Source organism: Cynocephalus volans, chromosome 14 (assembly GCF_027409185.1).
Source record: "Cynocephalus volans isolate mCynVol1 chromosome 14, mCynVol1.pri, whole genome shotgun sequence".
In the NCBI taxonomy this organism is placed as follows: Eukaryota; Metazoa; Chordata; class Mammalia; order Dermoptera; family Cynocephalidae; genus Cynocephalus; species Cynocephalus volans.
This window is the reverse complement of record NC_084473.1, coordinates 81171947-81189368: the sequence shown is the minus strand read 5'-3', so window position 1 is coordinate 81189368 and position 17422 is coordinate 81171947. Positions and strand designations below refer to the sequence as shown.

At 42.4% G+C, this 17422-nt stretch overlaps 1 protein-coding gene across 1 annotated transcript in view; it reads right to left on the bottom strand.

Annotated features, from left to right (window-relative positions):
* Positions 1 to 17422, bottom strand: part of DNAH6 (dynein axonemal heavy chain 6) — a 305977-nt gene that overhangs the window by 72393 nt on the left and 216162 nt on the right. The window contains exons 56-60 of the mRNA XM_063078669.1: positions 16168 to 16332; positions 15361 to 15428; positions 12135 to 12315; positions 8488 to 8667; positions 1437 to 1670 (exon numbers count right to left, since the gene is read on the bottom strand). Coding sequence (XP_062934739.1) covers positions 1437 to 1670; positions 8488 to 8667; positions 12135 to 12315; positions 15361 to 15428; positions 16168 to 16332 — 828 coding nt within the window. The remainder of the gene's footprint in view (positions 1 to 1436; positions 1671 to 8487; positions 8668 to 12134; positions 12316 to 15360; positions 15429 to 16167; positions 16333 to 17422) is intronic.

The window sequence follows — 17422 nt, the reverse complement described above, 5'->3', positions numbered from 1 at the left end:
ATGCATGAGTGTGATTCTGGAAAGTTCTCTAATCTCTCTGAGTCTCTACCTGAGAAAACCATAATCAAGGCTGTTCACAAGGCTGCCGTGAGGAAGGAAGGGCCCGGCTGAGTGACTGACTACTAGACAGCAGTGGCATGAACTGGTTAAGAGGGCAAGCTTTACAGATGGGCTGTGAGGGTTCAAATCCTGGTTGTCAACCCTCTTAAGCATGGGATCAAGATGAGTTACTTCTGTGTCTAATTATCTTATCTGTAGACTAGAGATATAATTAGTAACTTACCAAAGAAGAATAGTTAGAGGAATAAAATAGTTGATATACAAGGGTACTTCAAAAAGTTTATGGAAATACTTGTACCATCTTTCTTTCTTTTTTTTTTTTTGGCAGATGGCCAGTATGGGAATCCAAACACTTGATCTTCATCTTTCTTTCTTTTTTTCATTTTTAAATTTATTTTTTGAATTGAAACATAATTGATTATAGACCTTTATCTTTCAATTCTATTTTTCCAGAAACTTTTTGAAGGACGTTCATACATAAAACATATAGCAAGCCCTCTGTAAGTATGAACTGTGATTATGAGAAGATGCATTAAGAGAGGATTAGTAGAATATGTGTGCATGCAAGCTGGGTGGGGGTCAGGGAGGAAGGAGCATCTGGTGGAGAGGTCTTAACTGGGCTTGTCCTGGGAGCATGGGATGCTGAGAGTCAAATGAAAGAATCATGCCCAACACATTGATACACTGAAGCTCAATACTGGCAGACAGATGCAGATGTCAGGTCTGTAGGGGCCAAGGGCAAGACTTGAGATTGGCAGGACAGAGCCACTGGTTTAGAGTGGAGCTGAGATGAAATTGCAGGCCAGGCTTGGGGGCTCACCTCTGTGGGCCACTAAGTTTGTAGTACATGGGCGAGTTAGGCCAGTCTAAGGGGCTGAAGCACGTATGACAAAAGGATGAACACGAAGGACGAAACTGCAGCAGAACTCATATTACAATTCTACAGAAACTGACAGGTTATTACATTACATCCCATGCTTTATAATGAGAAATACCTACAGGCAAGAGAAGCTCATGATTTCATAAACAGTATTACCAATCCTGTGAATTACAACTTTTACTGGATGTTAACTCTTCATATTTGTAAGATGGTCAATTTTGCAAAACATGCTCACATCTAACTAGCTCATTGGTTACTCCCAACATCCCTTTTCTACAGGTGAGGGCATCGCTACATAAACAGGTTAAATGTTACCAACATTACATAGCTGCTCGGAGGCAGAGCTATAATCAGGACCTCATGGTCTCCAGCTCCCTTTGCACCGGACCACACAGCCAATTGTATAACCTTTGGCCACGAGTCACCATGTAGCACTGGGAGGGGCTTGTGGGCTCTATCTAGAATAACAGTCACCATCTAACTGTGGAACAGGTACCTTTTCTAATCCTGCAGAACCTCGGAGAAAGAAATTCCATTCAGCCTCTGTTAGGATTTCTTGCTGACGCATGATCTCAACACAGAGCATAAAGCTGTAGATCAGTTTGTGTTGTTCAAAAAGTCCTCTTGAAACATTGATATAAGCAGTTAGGAGAGTTTGCTCCAGTAGTATTTCCAGGCGCTGTTGTAGATTTTCTGTCTTTACAGAAGTTTCAATTGTTGTGTTGAACAACTGTGTGAAAGAGAGCTCTATCAATGTCTCCAATTTAATTCATTTTCTGTGGAGAAACATAATCCCTGTTCCTTCCCTCCCCTCTCCTCACATTAAGTGAGTAAATGGCAGCACAGGAGGTAGGCAATTACTGTACTATGAAAAAGTCTAGAATTTGTCCCAAATTGGTATATGATATTTATTTTCTGCACTCCCCTTTCTCTCGCATTTTTCATTTTTCAGAAATGGACCAATGCCAATGCCAAACTCTTTTTTTTTCTTTTTTTTTTTGTGTGGCTGTCCAGTAAGGTGATCTCAACCCTTTCACTTTGGTGTTATATAACACTGTGCTCTAACCAACTAAGCCAACTGGCCAGCCTAATGCCAAACTCTTGACATATTTGAAAGACAGCATCTTGATACGAGACATAAAATTGTGGAAAATGGAGGTGAGCTGGCAGGAACAGTTTTTGCACATCCTCAACTTAGATTTGGTAAGCCCTTCATTTTGGGGTGAGAGATGTAAAAGCAGGTCAGGCCATGTGCTCTTCTTAGCACTTCCTCAAGAGAATTCGTATGGTGCGGATAGAGTGTGCTAGAATTTTCCTTGAAATTTAAGAGAAATTGATTTAAAGGAGAGTTCCACTCTGTTTCCTAGCCAGAAAGTTTGAGAGCAGGCCCCCTACTCCAAAGGTGCCCCGCACTACAAGGACACTGGGAAGGCAGTAGAGATAGTGGCATTGAGGGAGCAGCCATGAGAAGGCTAGAGGCAGCCCTATCCATTTTCTGCAACTTCTAGGTAGCGTGGAAGGCAGAGCCTAAGTCTTGTGAGGAAGCTGAGCAGGGCCTGGACTGTGGGTCTGCCTGGAAGTCATGGGGCAAGGAGATCTTTCAGCAGAGACTGTGGAGGAAGTCCTCCAGGGTCTAGAGGGGCACGTGGCTGCAGTCTCAAGTCCCACAGCCTGAGACGAGGTAGTGCCTGCCCAATCCCTGGGATCAGGGTACATTGCTCCTAGGGAGATTAGAAAGATCAAAACAGACTGGAAGCTGGAAGCCCACTGAGGACCAAGGTGGAACAGGACTAAGAAGTGTACTCCACTCCTCCATAAACACACTGTGCTGCAGTTGTGCAGGCCTTTCTTTTACCCACCCCTTCTGCTAACAGGATGGAGCACAAATGGAAAATAGCCTGTCATCTCCTCACCAAAAGACAGGTCTTCATTCCTGAAAATGAAAGGGCTTAGAGGACACAGGTAACTATTGTAGCGAATTGGGCAAGTCCTTGTTAATTCTCCTCAAAGTTGGTTGACAAAGGGTAATAGAATTTTTGTTTTAACACTTTCAGAAGAAAAGAGGATTGAGCTTTCTTTAACAACTTGACAAGAAGCAGAGATATTAAAGGCCAGTGAGGATGTGATAAATTTGGTGCCAAAACAAAACATGGTGAATCTCAAAATGCCCTGAAGCATTTTAGTGTGAAATGAAATTATGAGGGGGTTTGGGAGAGGATTCTCTGGCCAGGGCTGTCACCTACAAATATGTTTTGGGTTTCTGGTTTCCCTTCTAAACTGTGAAACTCCAGGGCTTTGATGACTCATACTATTATCATTTTTCTCTTATTCCAAGATATTTTTAGAGCATCTTCACTTTCATTTTTTGAAGGAGATTTTAAGATCTTGAAAAGCACAAATTCCAAAACACCCAGGGTAAGAAAAGTGTTATCAGAGTCGTTGAGGTGGTATTAAAGGATTTACTAATCCTTACTTTGCTTGGCTTAATACCTGCCAACTGAAGGAAGAGAGCAGAGACGTGAGCACACAAACCACTGCCTCCAGGAATTGAGGTCTGACCCCAGCACAGATGGCTCTTACAGGCTGCTAAAGCGAATGCCCATGTTGTTGAAAGAGAGCCCAGGCACATCTAAACAACATGACTCTCATTTCTCTCAATTCTTCATTTCCATTCTCTCCTGCAGCTACAGTTGCTGCTGGACCCCAACCATTTCAAGTGTACTAAATATGATCTCTAGAGGAAAAACCAAGCTTGCTCTAGTGCCATGAGCATTGTTTGGATATTTCAATTTCAGTAAGAATTTTTTGAATGTTTCAGGGGGATGGAAACAGACTCTTCATTCATAAAACACTCAGGAAGTGCTATGAGATACTAAGCACCATTGGGATACAGGGATGGGTGAGTTTTCATTCCTTCCTCCTGGGAGCTCAGACTGCAGCAGGAAGGAGAAGACTGTCATCCAAGGCCATGTGGGGTAAATACCATATGAGGAATATCAAATGCATGGACAAAAGACTGTGAAACCATTTGCTACTCCTCCTATTGAGAGGCAGAGTCCAAATCCCCTCCTCTCCAATCTGGCCTATCCTTAGTGACTTGATTGACCCAGAGACTGCAGCAGAAGTGATGTTGCATGACATTCAAGGCTAGGGAAGAAGAAGCCTTGAAGCTTCCGCCTGGGTTTCTTTGAATGTTTGTTTTGGAGAGATGCCTTCTGGGAACCTAGCTACCCTGTAGTGAGAATCCCACACTACATGGAGAGGCCACTGTAGGCACCGGGGTTGACAGCCCAGCCATATGACTGAGGTATTTTGGATGTCCAGCACCTAAAGCCTCTAGTAGTCTGCTGTCCCTGCAGCAGGCTTTGCTGGAGAAGGTGACATTTGGGCTGGGAAGGAGGGTCATAAGCGCAAAAGCACCCAGTGAGTCTAGGGAATGTAAATGAATTCATTTGGCTGTTTCAGAGGAGCAGTGAGAAATATGTCTGGAGAAATAGAACAGGGACAGACTCAATGTGGCTTTGAATTCCAGACAGGGACAGACTCAATGTGGCTATGGAGCCTGAACTGTATTTAATGGGTACAGTGGATTGAATTGTGGCCCCCCAAAGTTTAATGTGTTGGAGGCTTGGTCCCCAATGTGATGGTGTTAAGCTGGTGGGAAATCCTATTATAGTAGTTAAAGGGTGGGGCCTTGAAGAGGTGATTAGATTGTGAGGACCCTGCCCTAGTGAATTGTTAATGGTGGTCCTGGGTGTGGTTCTGGGGGCTTAAAAGAAGAGCACATGAGAAACTCTCTCTCTCTGGTCTTCCATTCTGCCATGTGAGACCCCTATGTCACTGTCACCACCAATAAGGCCTTCACCAGATGTGTTCCCTGGATTTTTGACTTCCCAGCCTCTGAAACTGTAAGCAATAAATTTCATTTTCTTGCAAATTACCTAGTTCCTGGTATTTTGTTAAAAGCAACAGAAACATACTAACACAATGGGCAATATCTGTGAAAATCCACTTAGGACCCCAGGTCTGTGAAACAGTGTTTTGAAATCACTAGGCTAGGCTGGCCTGGCCTCCAGGTATGAGAACCAGAATGACTGTACAGGGGCACACAGCAGGAAATAAAGGTGTGTCACAGAGAAAGAGGACATATTTACAGCACTCCACTGTTTTCTTCCATGAGTGGCGCATATGGAGAGGCCTTTGCTGGTAGAGTTGTGTCATGGGGAGAAGCAGGGATGATTAGAAAAGTGAGAATAAGTTAAACTGCACAGAAAATACCATCAAGGGGAGCGCAGTGGATTGAATTATGTCCCCCCCCAACTCCCTGAAGCTTGAATTGTGTCCCCTAAGTTTTATGTATTAGAAACTTAGCTCCCACTGTGACTGTTAAGAGGGTGGGAAATCCTATTACGGTAATTGAAAGGTGGAGCCTTGAAGAGGTGATTGGATTGTAGGACCATGCAGTAGTGAATGGATTAAGATGGTGGTCAGGGGTGTGGTTCTGAGGGCTTAAAAAGAAGAGGAGAGTCCTTCTCTCTCTCTCTGCTTTCTCTGCTTCCACCATCTTGCAATGTGAGACCCCTGAGTCACTGTTGCCACCACCAGATGGACTTTGGACTTCCTAGCCTCAGAAACTGTAAGCAATAAATGTCATTTTTCTTTATAAATCACCCAGTCTCAGGTATTCTGTTATAGCAACACAAAATGGACTAATACAGAAAATTGGTACCAGAAGTGGGGTGTTGCTTATAAAATACTTGCAAATGTGGAAGTGTCTTTGGAACTGGCTGTTAGGCAAAGGTTAGAGGAGTTTGGAGTACTCAGAAGAAGATAAAGAGATGATGAAAAGCTTGGAATGTCTTAGAGACTGGTTATGTGGTGGTGAGCAGAATGCTGATAGAAATATGGATTGTAAAGACCACTCTAAGGAGGTCTCAGATAGAAATAAGAAGGAATTTATTGCAAACTGTGGCAAAGATCACCCTTGCTGTGAACTGACAAGGAATTAGGCTGCATTTGGTCCATGCCTTAGGACTTTGTGGAAATTGGAATTTAGGAGTTGTGAACCAGAGTACTTGGCAGAAGAAATTGCTAAGCAACAAAACATTAAGGAAGCTGCATGGCTACTTGTAATAGCCTATGCTGAGTTATGGAGGCAAAGGCATGACATAAAGCCAGAATTTAAAAGGGAAGCAGAGAGTAAGGATTTGGAAAATTTGCAGCCTGGCCATGTGGTAGAGAAGCAGAGAGCATTTTCAGAAGAAAAATTCAATGGTACTAAGATTAGTGCAAAGGAAAGGGATTATCAAGAGAATGAGAAAAAGGCCCTGAAGGCATTGCAGAAGACTCTGGGGCCAACCCTTCCATTATAGGCCTGAAGACCTAGGGAGACAAAATGGCCTTGGGGAACAGGCCCAAGGCACCCTCCATGGGCTTGCTGCCCAAGGCCACCTCAAGAAGCTGCTTCCAGCACCAGCACCCCAGCTGCTTTGGCTGTTCCATGGCTAAATTGGTCCCAGGTGTGGCTGGAGCAGCAGGTTTGGAAGATACAAGCCAGAAGCCTTGGTGGTGTTCATGTGGTATTAAGTCTTTAGGCTCACAGAATGCTAGAGCTGGGAAGGCTTGGGAGCCTCCACCCTGATTTCACAGGATGTATGGAAAATTCTGGGGGCCAAGGAAGAGATCTGTCACAGGGGCGGAGTCACCACAGACAGCCTGTGCTAGTGCAATGCTAAGCAGAAATATGGGCTCAGAGTTGCAGCAGAGAAACACCAACAGCACCATGCCTAGTTGAGCCATGAGAGGGGGGGCCACCATGGAGACCCCAGACCTGTGGAGCTACCAGAGTGGAACACCAGCCTGGGAGGACTGAAGTGTGGCCTGCAACCAGGAAAGCCATAGGAACAGAACTGCCTGAGGACTTGGGGACCCAACCCTCAGAACAGTGTGCAGAGGACATTGAACATGGAATCAAGTTACAAGATTTGCCAGCTTTGAGATTTAATCCATGTCCTGCTAGGTTTCAGACTTGTTTGGGACCTGTGACCCATTTCTTTTGGTCTATATCTCCCTCTTGGAATGGGAATATGTACCCTATGTTTGTCCCACCATTGTATCTTGGAAGTAAATAACTTGTATTTAATTCACAGATAGGACTTTAAACTTTGGACCCTTGAGTTGAAAGAAGTTAAGACTTTGGGGATGAAATGAATGTATTTGCATGTGAAAAGGACATGAGTTTTGGGGGGCCAGGGGTGGAATGTAGTGGATTGAATTATGTCCCCCCCAAACTCCCTGAAGCTTGAATTGTGTCCCCTAAGTTTTATGTATTAGAAACTTAGCTCCCACTGTGACTGTTAAGAGGGTGGGAAATCCTATTATGGTCATTGAAAGGTGGGGCCTTGAAGAGGTGAGTGGATTGTAGGACCATGAAGTAGTGAATAGATTAAAAATGGTGGTCGGGGTATGGTTCTGAAGACTTTAAAAGGAGAATCTGTCTTTCTCTCTCTGCTTTCTCTGCTTCCACCGTCTTGCCACGTGATACCCCTGGGTCACTGTTGCTACCACCAGATGGACTTTGGACTTCCCAGCCTCAGAAACTGTAAGCAATAAATGTCATTTTTCTTTATAAATTACCCAGTCTCAGGTATTCTGTTATAGCAACACAAAATGGACTAATACAGGGGGGTAGGAGCTGGTAGGTGGAGAGACTGAGCCAGTGAGGTCATGGTTGGGGTGGGGCGGTCCTGATAAGAGGCCACTGGCACCAGGGAGTCACTCAGGAGCAATGCTTACTAAGTTCTGCTCTGAAAGGAGGGATGCAAACTCTCTGTCTCCCTGGAAGTTTTCAGCAAAGCCGACGTTGCTTAGCTTTGTGACAGTGAATTTGCTTTTGGGAGCTAATGGAATGCTGCTACAAAGAGGCTGAGGGGTGAAAACATCTCATTCCTGAGAGATTAGATAAAATTCAATTGTGCATCTGAGAGAAAGTAGGGAGACTGGAATAAAACAGGAAAGTCCCACAGTCATGGTGAAAGCAGGGAAGGAATACAGGAAAGAGATGCCTCTAAATCAAAGCCAGGGGTGGGAGAAGTGGGGACTGTCGTCTAAAAAGTTCTGGAAACAAAAGGATACAGAAACCAGTTTGGTTAAGGTCCATGCTGTTACAGGCTTGAGCTACAGCACAGAAAACAATAACAGTGGAGAGAAAGGAAGCTGGTTACTGCAGAGAAGGAGTAAAGAAATAGCACAGAGCCATGACTCTTAAAGAAAGACAGCTAAGAAGGAAAACAAGCAAGCTAGTTAGGTGGGGAAGCCCAGAAAACATGAACGGTGCAAAGCAGCTCGCTTCTCTTCCTCTACAGCGGGCTCCGTGCGCATGGTGGGCACAGTGGACTGGGCCACTCTTGAGCCATGTGCAGGACCCAAACTCCTGCAGGATTTTACCCGTTAACTAGACTCATGACTTATCTGAGGCAAGAAGTAACTCCACTGAGCGTGAAGGAAGCCAAAGAGATGAATTTCACCACCACCACCAACATACTTACCTGTTTAAAATACTTTAATGAGTACTGATACATCGGATCTATTTCTGAAAGGCTTGCAATGACAAAGTACATGACGGATCCTCGAGTGGCTACTGGACGGTACTTCTCACGAGCAACATCGATCATCTGCTCTGTGGACTCTGCTTCTTTCAGCCTGATTTTAATGGCACCAGAAGTGATCTGAATAAACGTACAACAACAAGTTCTTAGGGATGTGTATGCAGTTAGTTCTAGGAAAAAAATAAGAAGGAAATGATTTAGTGGTTTAATTAGGGGTCAGGTGGATTGACGGAGTCTCAGGACTCAGTGACCTTCTTCTGACTGAGTGACCTCCTTTCCTTCCAGAGTTAGTAGTCGGCAGACGGAACTAGGCAATACAAGTAGCTCTGAAAAAACTGGAGCAGTACTTCGCTGAGACTCCTATCTGAGCTACCTCTGAAAGAGAAACGCTAACACAGTACTCCTAATTTTCCCTAATCTCCTCGTGAGCAGTCCAGGGTACACATAATGGAAGAAGGCACGAAAGGAGAAGGGACACCCAGGAAAATGCCCAAAAGAAGAGGGTAGAGAGAGGCTGGAAGGAAGTGGTACCACATCCTACCCTGGAGTAACAGGGATGACTAATATTCTTATTCTTTACCTAGCATCTCCAGGTGTAGACATGGAAGCCTGGAGATAGAAGCTACTCTTTGTGAAGGGTTATAATCCCAAGTGAGTTGGAGATGTTTTCAAGGTCTTTTGATGTTCTTTGGTTTTCTGTATTTTGGGTTTGTGGGTCTGGGGAGTCTTTTGGCCAATGGGTTTTCCACCACTCACTTCTCTGCGTCTCTCGGTCTCTCTGTCTCTCTATTTCCATTGTTGTCTGTCCCTGCCTCTTCCTCCTTCTCTCACTGCTTTTTGCCTGTGGATATTCCTAGCTTGGGAGATCCTTTGTCTCTAGGAAGCCTAAGTGTCTAGGTCAGGGACCATGAAAAATCACTATGACTGGTTGCTCAGTATTTGCTGAATCAAAGGGAGCTAAAGGGGACTATCAAGTTTCTGTTTAGACCAGTGTTTCCCAATAGAAATATAATGTGAGGCACATACATAAGGCTAAATTTTCTAAATTTATTAAAGATAAAAAGAAGCAATGGAAATCAATTTTAACATGTTGTGTTAAACCCGATATAAGCAAAATATGTCAACATATAATCAATATAAAAATTATTGAGATATATCACATTTTTTTTGAGTTAGATCTTTGAAATCTGATGGGTATTTACACTAATACCACATCTTAATTCAGACTCACCATTCTAAGTGCTCATCAGCTACACATAGCTAGTGGCTGTAATGATCCCTTAGGAACATGAGAAGTGAATAAAGAGTAGGGTTGAGTAGGAAACCCCAATCTCAGTACTGGACTCAACTAAAGTTTTCCACATGAGTAGAAGAAGAAAGTTGATATGGGAGAAGTTGGGTCATGGAGACTCACTAGAAAATAATTCCTTATTCCTTGGGGAGCATGAGGCCCTGATAATACAGAGCTAAACAGATAGGAGAGTGGACCATTTTCTTCTTTTTGTAGGAGACTATTAGAACACTATACATCTCAGTTGAGTTTGGTGACTACTTATAGACATTATGCCCTAGAGACTTGAGGCTTCAGCGGTGTTTAGGGGATATGAGACACATTTTTAAATAAGGATTCTGGGAGTCAAGGGGAGTATAAACTACAGGCAGGAAGTGTCAGGAAATGCAGCCAAGGATCAGTTTGATCTCTGTAAAAAGAACGTCTCCAAGGCAGCTCCTTGCAAACAAACAAGCTTACAGTTAAAGGTGGAAGCCAGCCCACATGCAGCTACCTTTGCTCCCTACTGCAATCATGAAAAAATTATAGCAAAGGGGTTTAAAAAGCAGTAAAAGCCCACAAAGATGGGAAGAATGGAAGAGGAAATATAAAAAAAAAATTGGGGAGCTGGAAAGCAGACAGAGGAGTGGTAATGACTTAGCAGACCCAGGTAGATGGTTTCCTAAACTGCAAAAGGAGAAAGCCAAGAACTCACTCAGTGTATAAAGTAGAATCCTCCTTAAAGGCTTAGTTATTGGTAGCAACAAGCACTGCTGGAAGTGGGAAGGGTTTAAAATCAGAATTGGTTGTAAGACCCCCAGGCCATCTCCCTTACACCACCCAGGCCAGGGGACTGTCCCTTCCCTACCCTGGCAGAAAAATAGAGTTTCCTCCCTGGTGAAAATAAAAGACAGTGCTTTTCAATGGAAGAAAGCCAGGCACAGTTGAGGGTCACATACCACCCTGAAAACAGAGTAGTGAGGTGACTATATGTACACACTGATGATGGGACCTTAGCCTGCCTCTTCAGCCCCCAAAATTCTTGCAACCAGATCTTCACCCTCAGGCAATGTAAACGTCAAATGTTTAGCTTTATCAGGTTATAACTATAGTGTGAGGCTGGGGTTGGGAAGTGTGTGTGTGTGTGTGTGTGTGTGTGTGTGTGTGTGTGTGTGTGTGTGTGTGTAGAGGTATAGATGACAATTAAGAAGTAAAATGAGAGTAGTTGCTTCTCTGAAGGGAGCCATGGGTGAGTGCGTGGGGGGAGGGGGGAGAAGGCAGGGAATGCTGTTTTTCATAACAAGACTTGTAGAAATATTTCATTCTTTAAACAGCTGGCATGTAAAACTTTGATTTAAAAAAAATGGGTTAACAATCAACTGCCAGAAATTGAAAACCCAAGAAAGAATGGATGAAAGGAGGATAGAGAGACTGATGAACAAACAAGCAAAAAGAGAGAGGGAGGAAATGGGAGACCGGAATTATTTGTTTATTATCGTTTCAATACTGAGAACTCAAGAGACCGTAGGACATAAAGCAGTAAACCGTGATGTCGACAAAAGGCCAAGAACATAACCTTATGTGCTCCTTGTCTAGTAAAGTCAAAGGGACTTTTTAGTAAGTTATTTTCTGTTTTTCATGAACCGATGTAAATCATTTTATAGGCTGTATTTCTACTATAAACTTCTTAAATGACAGTTTGAATCTGAGAAATCATTTACTGAAGGATTACACATTAATTGTAAAACTTCATCTTACTACCAGTGGGTTTTTATTGAGTACCGATTGCTTGCAACCACCATTCCCTTGGAGAAGGAATATCAAGATGAACTATTCACAGATTCCCACTGCACAGAATTTAGCAACCTAACAGAAGAGATAAAACATGTAATTGGATAACTATGACATAAGGTAAACATTGACAAGTGCTGTCATAGAGATTCAGATAAGGTGCTATAGAAGTTCCAAGCAGGAAGAGATTAATTCCAGCTGGGTATACCAGGGAGGCTTCCTGGAGGAGGTGACATTAACATGAATTTATAAGTGCGTTCTTTCCTTCCAACTTATATCTTCTCCCAGTTCTTTACATTATATGCTTTATTTAAAAAATGCAGACAAGAGGAGCAGTTGTCTATAGTTTCCCTACGCTCTTTTGGTTTGGTGAGGAGGCCTGACAGCCAGTCACACCCTTATGCATGCCCTTGGCAGCCCAGGGTGGCCCCATTCTTGCTTTAAAAGCCCTTGCAGGACCTTCAAAGGCTGAAGGTAACTTCTGAAGTAATCCACTTCCTATAAATACTGAAAATATTTTACTTGCCTTTGAATCCTGAAGTGTGTCAATGAGTTCTTCGTTGTCCAGAATATTTCCTTCAGATGTAAAGAGCATTCTCAGGATTTTCTCTTCAATGGTTTTCAGCTGGTTTTTGTCAGTGTTGATCCTCACAATGAGCTTGATTCTTTGTTCTTCCAACTCAGGTTTTTCAAGTCGCACCACGTCACTAGAACCCAAATTGGGATACCTAATTATGTCTTTGTCAGTGCCCTGAAGTTGCTTCTATTTTTCTTTCCTGTTTGTAATTATTCTTATTCTGAATACGATTTAGCTGAGTATCAGTGCTACTAGCCAAATCCGAATGCACAACATCCCTCTTTTGCTGGGTTTACACAGTGGCTTTTTCACTAAACCGCATGTCAGTTCTGAGTTTTTATCTTGTATTTCAGAGACCAGCACCTGACTGCAGTTCCCATACCTTCTGGTTAATGCTTGATTTCACTAATTGTAGTGGGAAGTTAGAAAAGGACAAGAGAGGGAAGAGGAAATCTGGTTATTTGCAAGTGGGAAAACCGGATGTAGTTATGCACATTGCAAAAACAGCTGTGGGTGACCAAGACAGACAGGGAACTCCACCCCCACGCTGGGTGCCATTTGGTTGGACCAATGAGCTCCCACCAGCTAGGGTGCCAATCAACTGAGACTACACTCAGGGCTCAACCAATGACCAAGTAACATGAATCCAGCTAAGAGGACTTAAACCCTCGGGATTGTACCTGTTGGTGTTCTTGAGCCATTTTCTCTCGCTTGAACCCACTCGATCTTCTCTGGAGTAGATTATCTCTTTGCTAAATAAAATGCTCTTGGCTCTTGAGCCATTCTCTCTCACTCCAGCCTCTCTGGAGTGTAGTCTCTCTTTGCTAAATAAAACTGTTCTTTGTGTTTCACCTGGGCTTCTTGAGCCACCCTCTTGCTTGAGCCTGCTCCATCCTCTCCGGAGTGTATTCTTGCTTTGCTAACTCACTTTGCTAAATAAAACTGTCCTTTGCTTTTCACCTCTGGCATTTTTGTCCAATTCTTTGTTCGAGACACCAGGAACCTGGATTGAGTTAGTGGAACCTGCATTTTCCTCAGTTTCCCTTAACATCTTGGTTCTGTGACCAGGAACCTTCAGTTTCCCTTAACATTTTCATTCAGTTTCTGTCTCTATTGCTTGCTTCTACCAAGCTGAAAATGGTGCCTGGAATATTCTTTCCATACCACTATGGGAGATTCCAAAATCCCAACCCTTCATGAAATGATACTAAATTGCATCTAAAGAAGGGGCCTCACCTCCAGGTCCACACTTGTCTAAACATGTGGAATTATGTCTCCCTTCACTTGCTCTTTCAAAGTTTGCTCCCAGCCCTCTGTGTGCAGGAGCTCATCTTCATTAAGCATTGCTTAGTGCCAGGCACCCTGCTAAGAGTTTTACATGGATTACCTCTTTTAACCCTTTGAATGCTTCCATGAGGTGGGCACAGTGATTTCCATCTTCAGCTGTGAGAGGCAGAACTGGGCTTGCACCCACCTCTGGGCTGGCTCCAGAACAGCCACTACTGCTAGTATGCAATGTACTGCCTCATATAAGAACCTGGTGTTTATTTTATGTACATGCTGAATCCATACAACTTAAAAATTACTATATGAAGACTGTGAGAAATCATAACTTCAAATTCAATTGTTTAAAAGAAGTTTTTCAGAAGAGGGGTTTAAAGAATTTTTAAGATAAAGATAAGCTTAGGAAACAGCTTGAGAGAAGCATAAATCAAATTAGACAAGTTAGGAATTAAAAAGGATTGCTAAGAAAGTTTTGGGGGATGACTTGAAATTTCTGGAAGTGGAAGAGGACATAGGAGGGGGTGGGCTGTCTGGGTGGCTTCATGGAATTCCTTGAAGCTGAAAAAGGGCCTTGTCCTACTCCAGAAGGATGGAAGAATTGTTGGCAGTCTCCAGGAGGCAGGGAGGTGAATGGCGGTGTTTGAAATGGTGAGGATCCTGGAGAAAACTGCAATGAACACTTGAGTTCAATGAGTATCTGCCTGCCCAGGAGATCAGCAGAGCAGGGGACAAGTGAAGCAGGTGCCAGCTTGTCAGGACACAGGCAGACCGAACTTCATTCTCACGTGGGCTGCTGGCTGTCAACCTCCTGTTCAGTGCCAGTGATTGGGGAGAAAGGGCAGGGAGATTTTGACCCCATGATGAGTCTGTGTCTCCCTGTTCTCATCAGGGTACTACTCCTTGTCCTGCAGCCTCACATGCTAAGCTTAACTAATCATAGGAATAAACTGGTGTGCAAAATGTTCAGCCATGTCCTTAGAACATGACCATAAAATGTGGTGAAATACCCTTTAATTGGAAAGAAGTTAACCTAGCAGAAGTTAAGCAAGTTAGCAGTTGGCAGAATAATTCCTAAAAGAAACAAGGAAAATCAGACTCAAGCTCATTAGTGATAGCAGGGGTAAGTCAGGGTGATCTTGACTTGAACATAAGGGATTTTTTTTTTGAACATGGGTCTAAATTACATTTTCCTTTAGGGTTAATGAATATACACAAACATATATATTCATGTATACATATAAATATGTATATATGTGTTGATTTAATATATATTAAGTATATAATTAGTTTTTAATCAATATCAATGTTATTATTTTAGTAAAAATTTTAAAATTTTGCCCCCTGAACTTTTTGGTTAATTCTGATGATTAATATTAATAATTCATAGCTCCATTTTTGGGAAATGAGGATCTAATCACATACAGAGTACACTGAAGGCGGGTATTTATTTTTTTGAAGGGGACAACTGTAGGCACAATTAAGTACACTAAGAAAAAAACATCTAGAGACCAGTGAAATGGAAAAAAATGTATTTGGAGTAGCTGTTTTTTCACAGTATGGAGGAATGAGTTTCTAGGAGCAACAGAACAACTGACTTCATTCACTTGCCCAAGATTGGAAATGCTAGTGAAGGGAATAGGCTGGCAGCCCAGCCCAAAGGGTGGGAATTAAGGGTATATCCCTGATCTCCTTGAGAAGACTGTGGGCAAGATCTGTGGCTGTGAGCAGCTATGGAAATGGTAAAGAACTTGGCCATTTACTCCTATCTTTTTGGTTGAGGATTCATGTATGATACTTTTACACATTAAAAGTTTTTCTTTGTCAATATTTCTAAACAAAGTATTAGGAAACCCATGGCCTCCTCTCCGCACCCCCCCCTTTTTTTTTTTACCTTAATAACTGATCCTCTAGACCTGATTTGGTTACAGTGAAATTGATGATAGTAACTTTAATGCACACCTGGAAAAGAAGCACAGAGTACATAAAAATGCTTGCTTAAGTGCAGATTAGTAGCATAAGTGCTTCCTTTATTAGAACATGGCTCATTATTACCCAGGTGGCTGTGCGTCTCAGGTCTAATTGCACGCACACCCAGCCCCACACACACTCCCAGGGTAATGTGGCTTACAAAATCCTAATATGATTTTTCCTGCCAGTATGAGTGACAGTCTTGTTTCTCAAACCCCACAGTTATAGAATCCTACATGACAGTTTAAGGAAAGATGAGCCAGCGAAGGGTTAGAAGCAGAGTTTTAGTGGCCTTGTTAAAAAGAAGTTCTTATTGATAACAGAGCTTTACATATTTTGTCTCATAACATTTTAATAAAAGTTTTTGCTATAGTATCATAATAATCTGACTATTTGAGTAAGTAAATAGCAAAAATCAATAAATATAAGACTGTTTGAATGCTATACACTTTACACGTTACAAATTCTTGAAATAGGCCTTATTGCCACTTTAAAGTTGATTGACTTGAGGATCCTGGAGGTGGAATAATTTACCAAGGTCACAGAGCTAGGGTTGGGTCTTGTGTGCAACACTCCCTCTCAGAAGTTAAGTAAGCGAGAAATCGTACATTGCAAGTTGGCACACTGGTCACTTTTCTAAATTCTGAAATGGGACTTGGGACATGAGTCCTGGCAGAGGCTATGTAATTAAGCTCCTTGAGGCTGACAAGAAAAACCCAGCAAGTCATACCTCAGGCAGATAGTGGGGATTTGGCATTTTGGTCGTCATATAGAACCTAAAGTTTTTGTCGTAGTCAATGTCTGAGTCTCCAAGGCGAATGAGTAGTCGTCCACCTCTCATGAAGATTTGTTTCAAAAGAATGGGTTCTAGAGAAGGATCCAAGGTTTCTTTGAGCTTAAAAACAGAAAGAAAATAAAAACAATACAAAAAGCAAGCAATTAAAATGGATGGCGTCAACTTCTCAAAATTTCTTAGTCTTAAAATTTGCTTTGAATAAGCAGTTTTTCAGTGATATTATAGATATTAATTAATGTCCTCACACTGCCTCTCACAGTGCATATTTTCCAGTGATTATTTTATCAATAGTCTGAGGAAATAAGAGCATATGAAGGCAACAGAAGGACATCTATCTAGACTAATCTTATGCACTATTCATCCCCAGGAGAAATAAGCTAAGAAAAGAGAGGCTGGGTGTATGAAGTCGCTGCAGGGTGGCCTTCCAATGGGCCCGTGACAAATGAAGACCTCTTCATTTTCACAATTGTTCTAAGGCAAACAACAGCCTGCAGGCCAAATCTGGCCCCCCACTGCCTGTTTTTTGTATAACTCTTGAGCTAAGAATGGTTTTGCCTTTTTAAAGCATCGTAAAAACGAATAAACAAAAAATCCCCCAAACAAGACAAAACAAAAAAGAATATGCACAGAAACAGTATGAGGCCTGCAGAAACTAAAATATTTACTATTTGACTCTTTACAGAAAAAGCTTGTTGACCCCTATTCTACATGACAGTTGTTTTTTTTTTCCCTCAAAGCAAATGTGATTGTTGAACTTGGGCATGCAGACATTGCCAACAAATCCCAGCGGAAACATGCTTTACATCTGGATGTATGTAATAGGGTCTCATGGCCAAGGGACTTTCAAAATTTAACTGTAATCCATAGTAACAAATCTATTTCATGTTGTGATGTGGCACCCACACATATAAATTCTTAAAATAAAAGTTTATGAGATAAAATTTACCTTTATCCTTGATACAATGTTGTGTTTTTAAATTCTATCCTTTATTATTAAAAAATGCTGATTGAGATAGACTAAATTGATTTCACACCCACAAATGGAGAGAGATGAAATTTGAAAATACCACCTTAGCAAATGCAGAAAGCAGCTAGGTGTATCATGCTAATGACCTAAGTCCCAGGGAGCAGGGAAGGCCCAGTCAGAGTGTCTTGTTCCTGTCCTGTTCCTTGTCAGGGCCCATCCCCA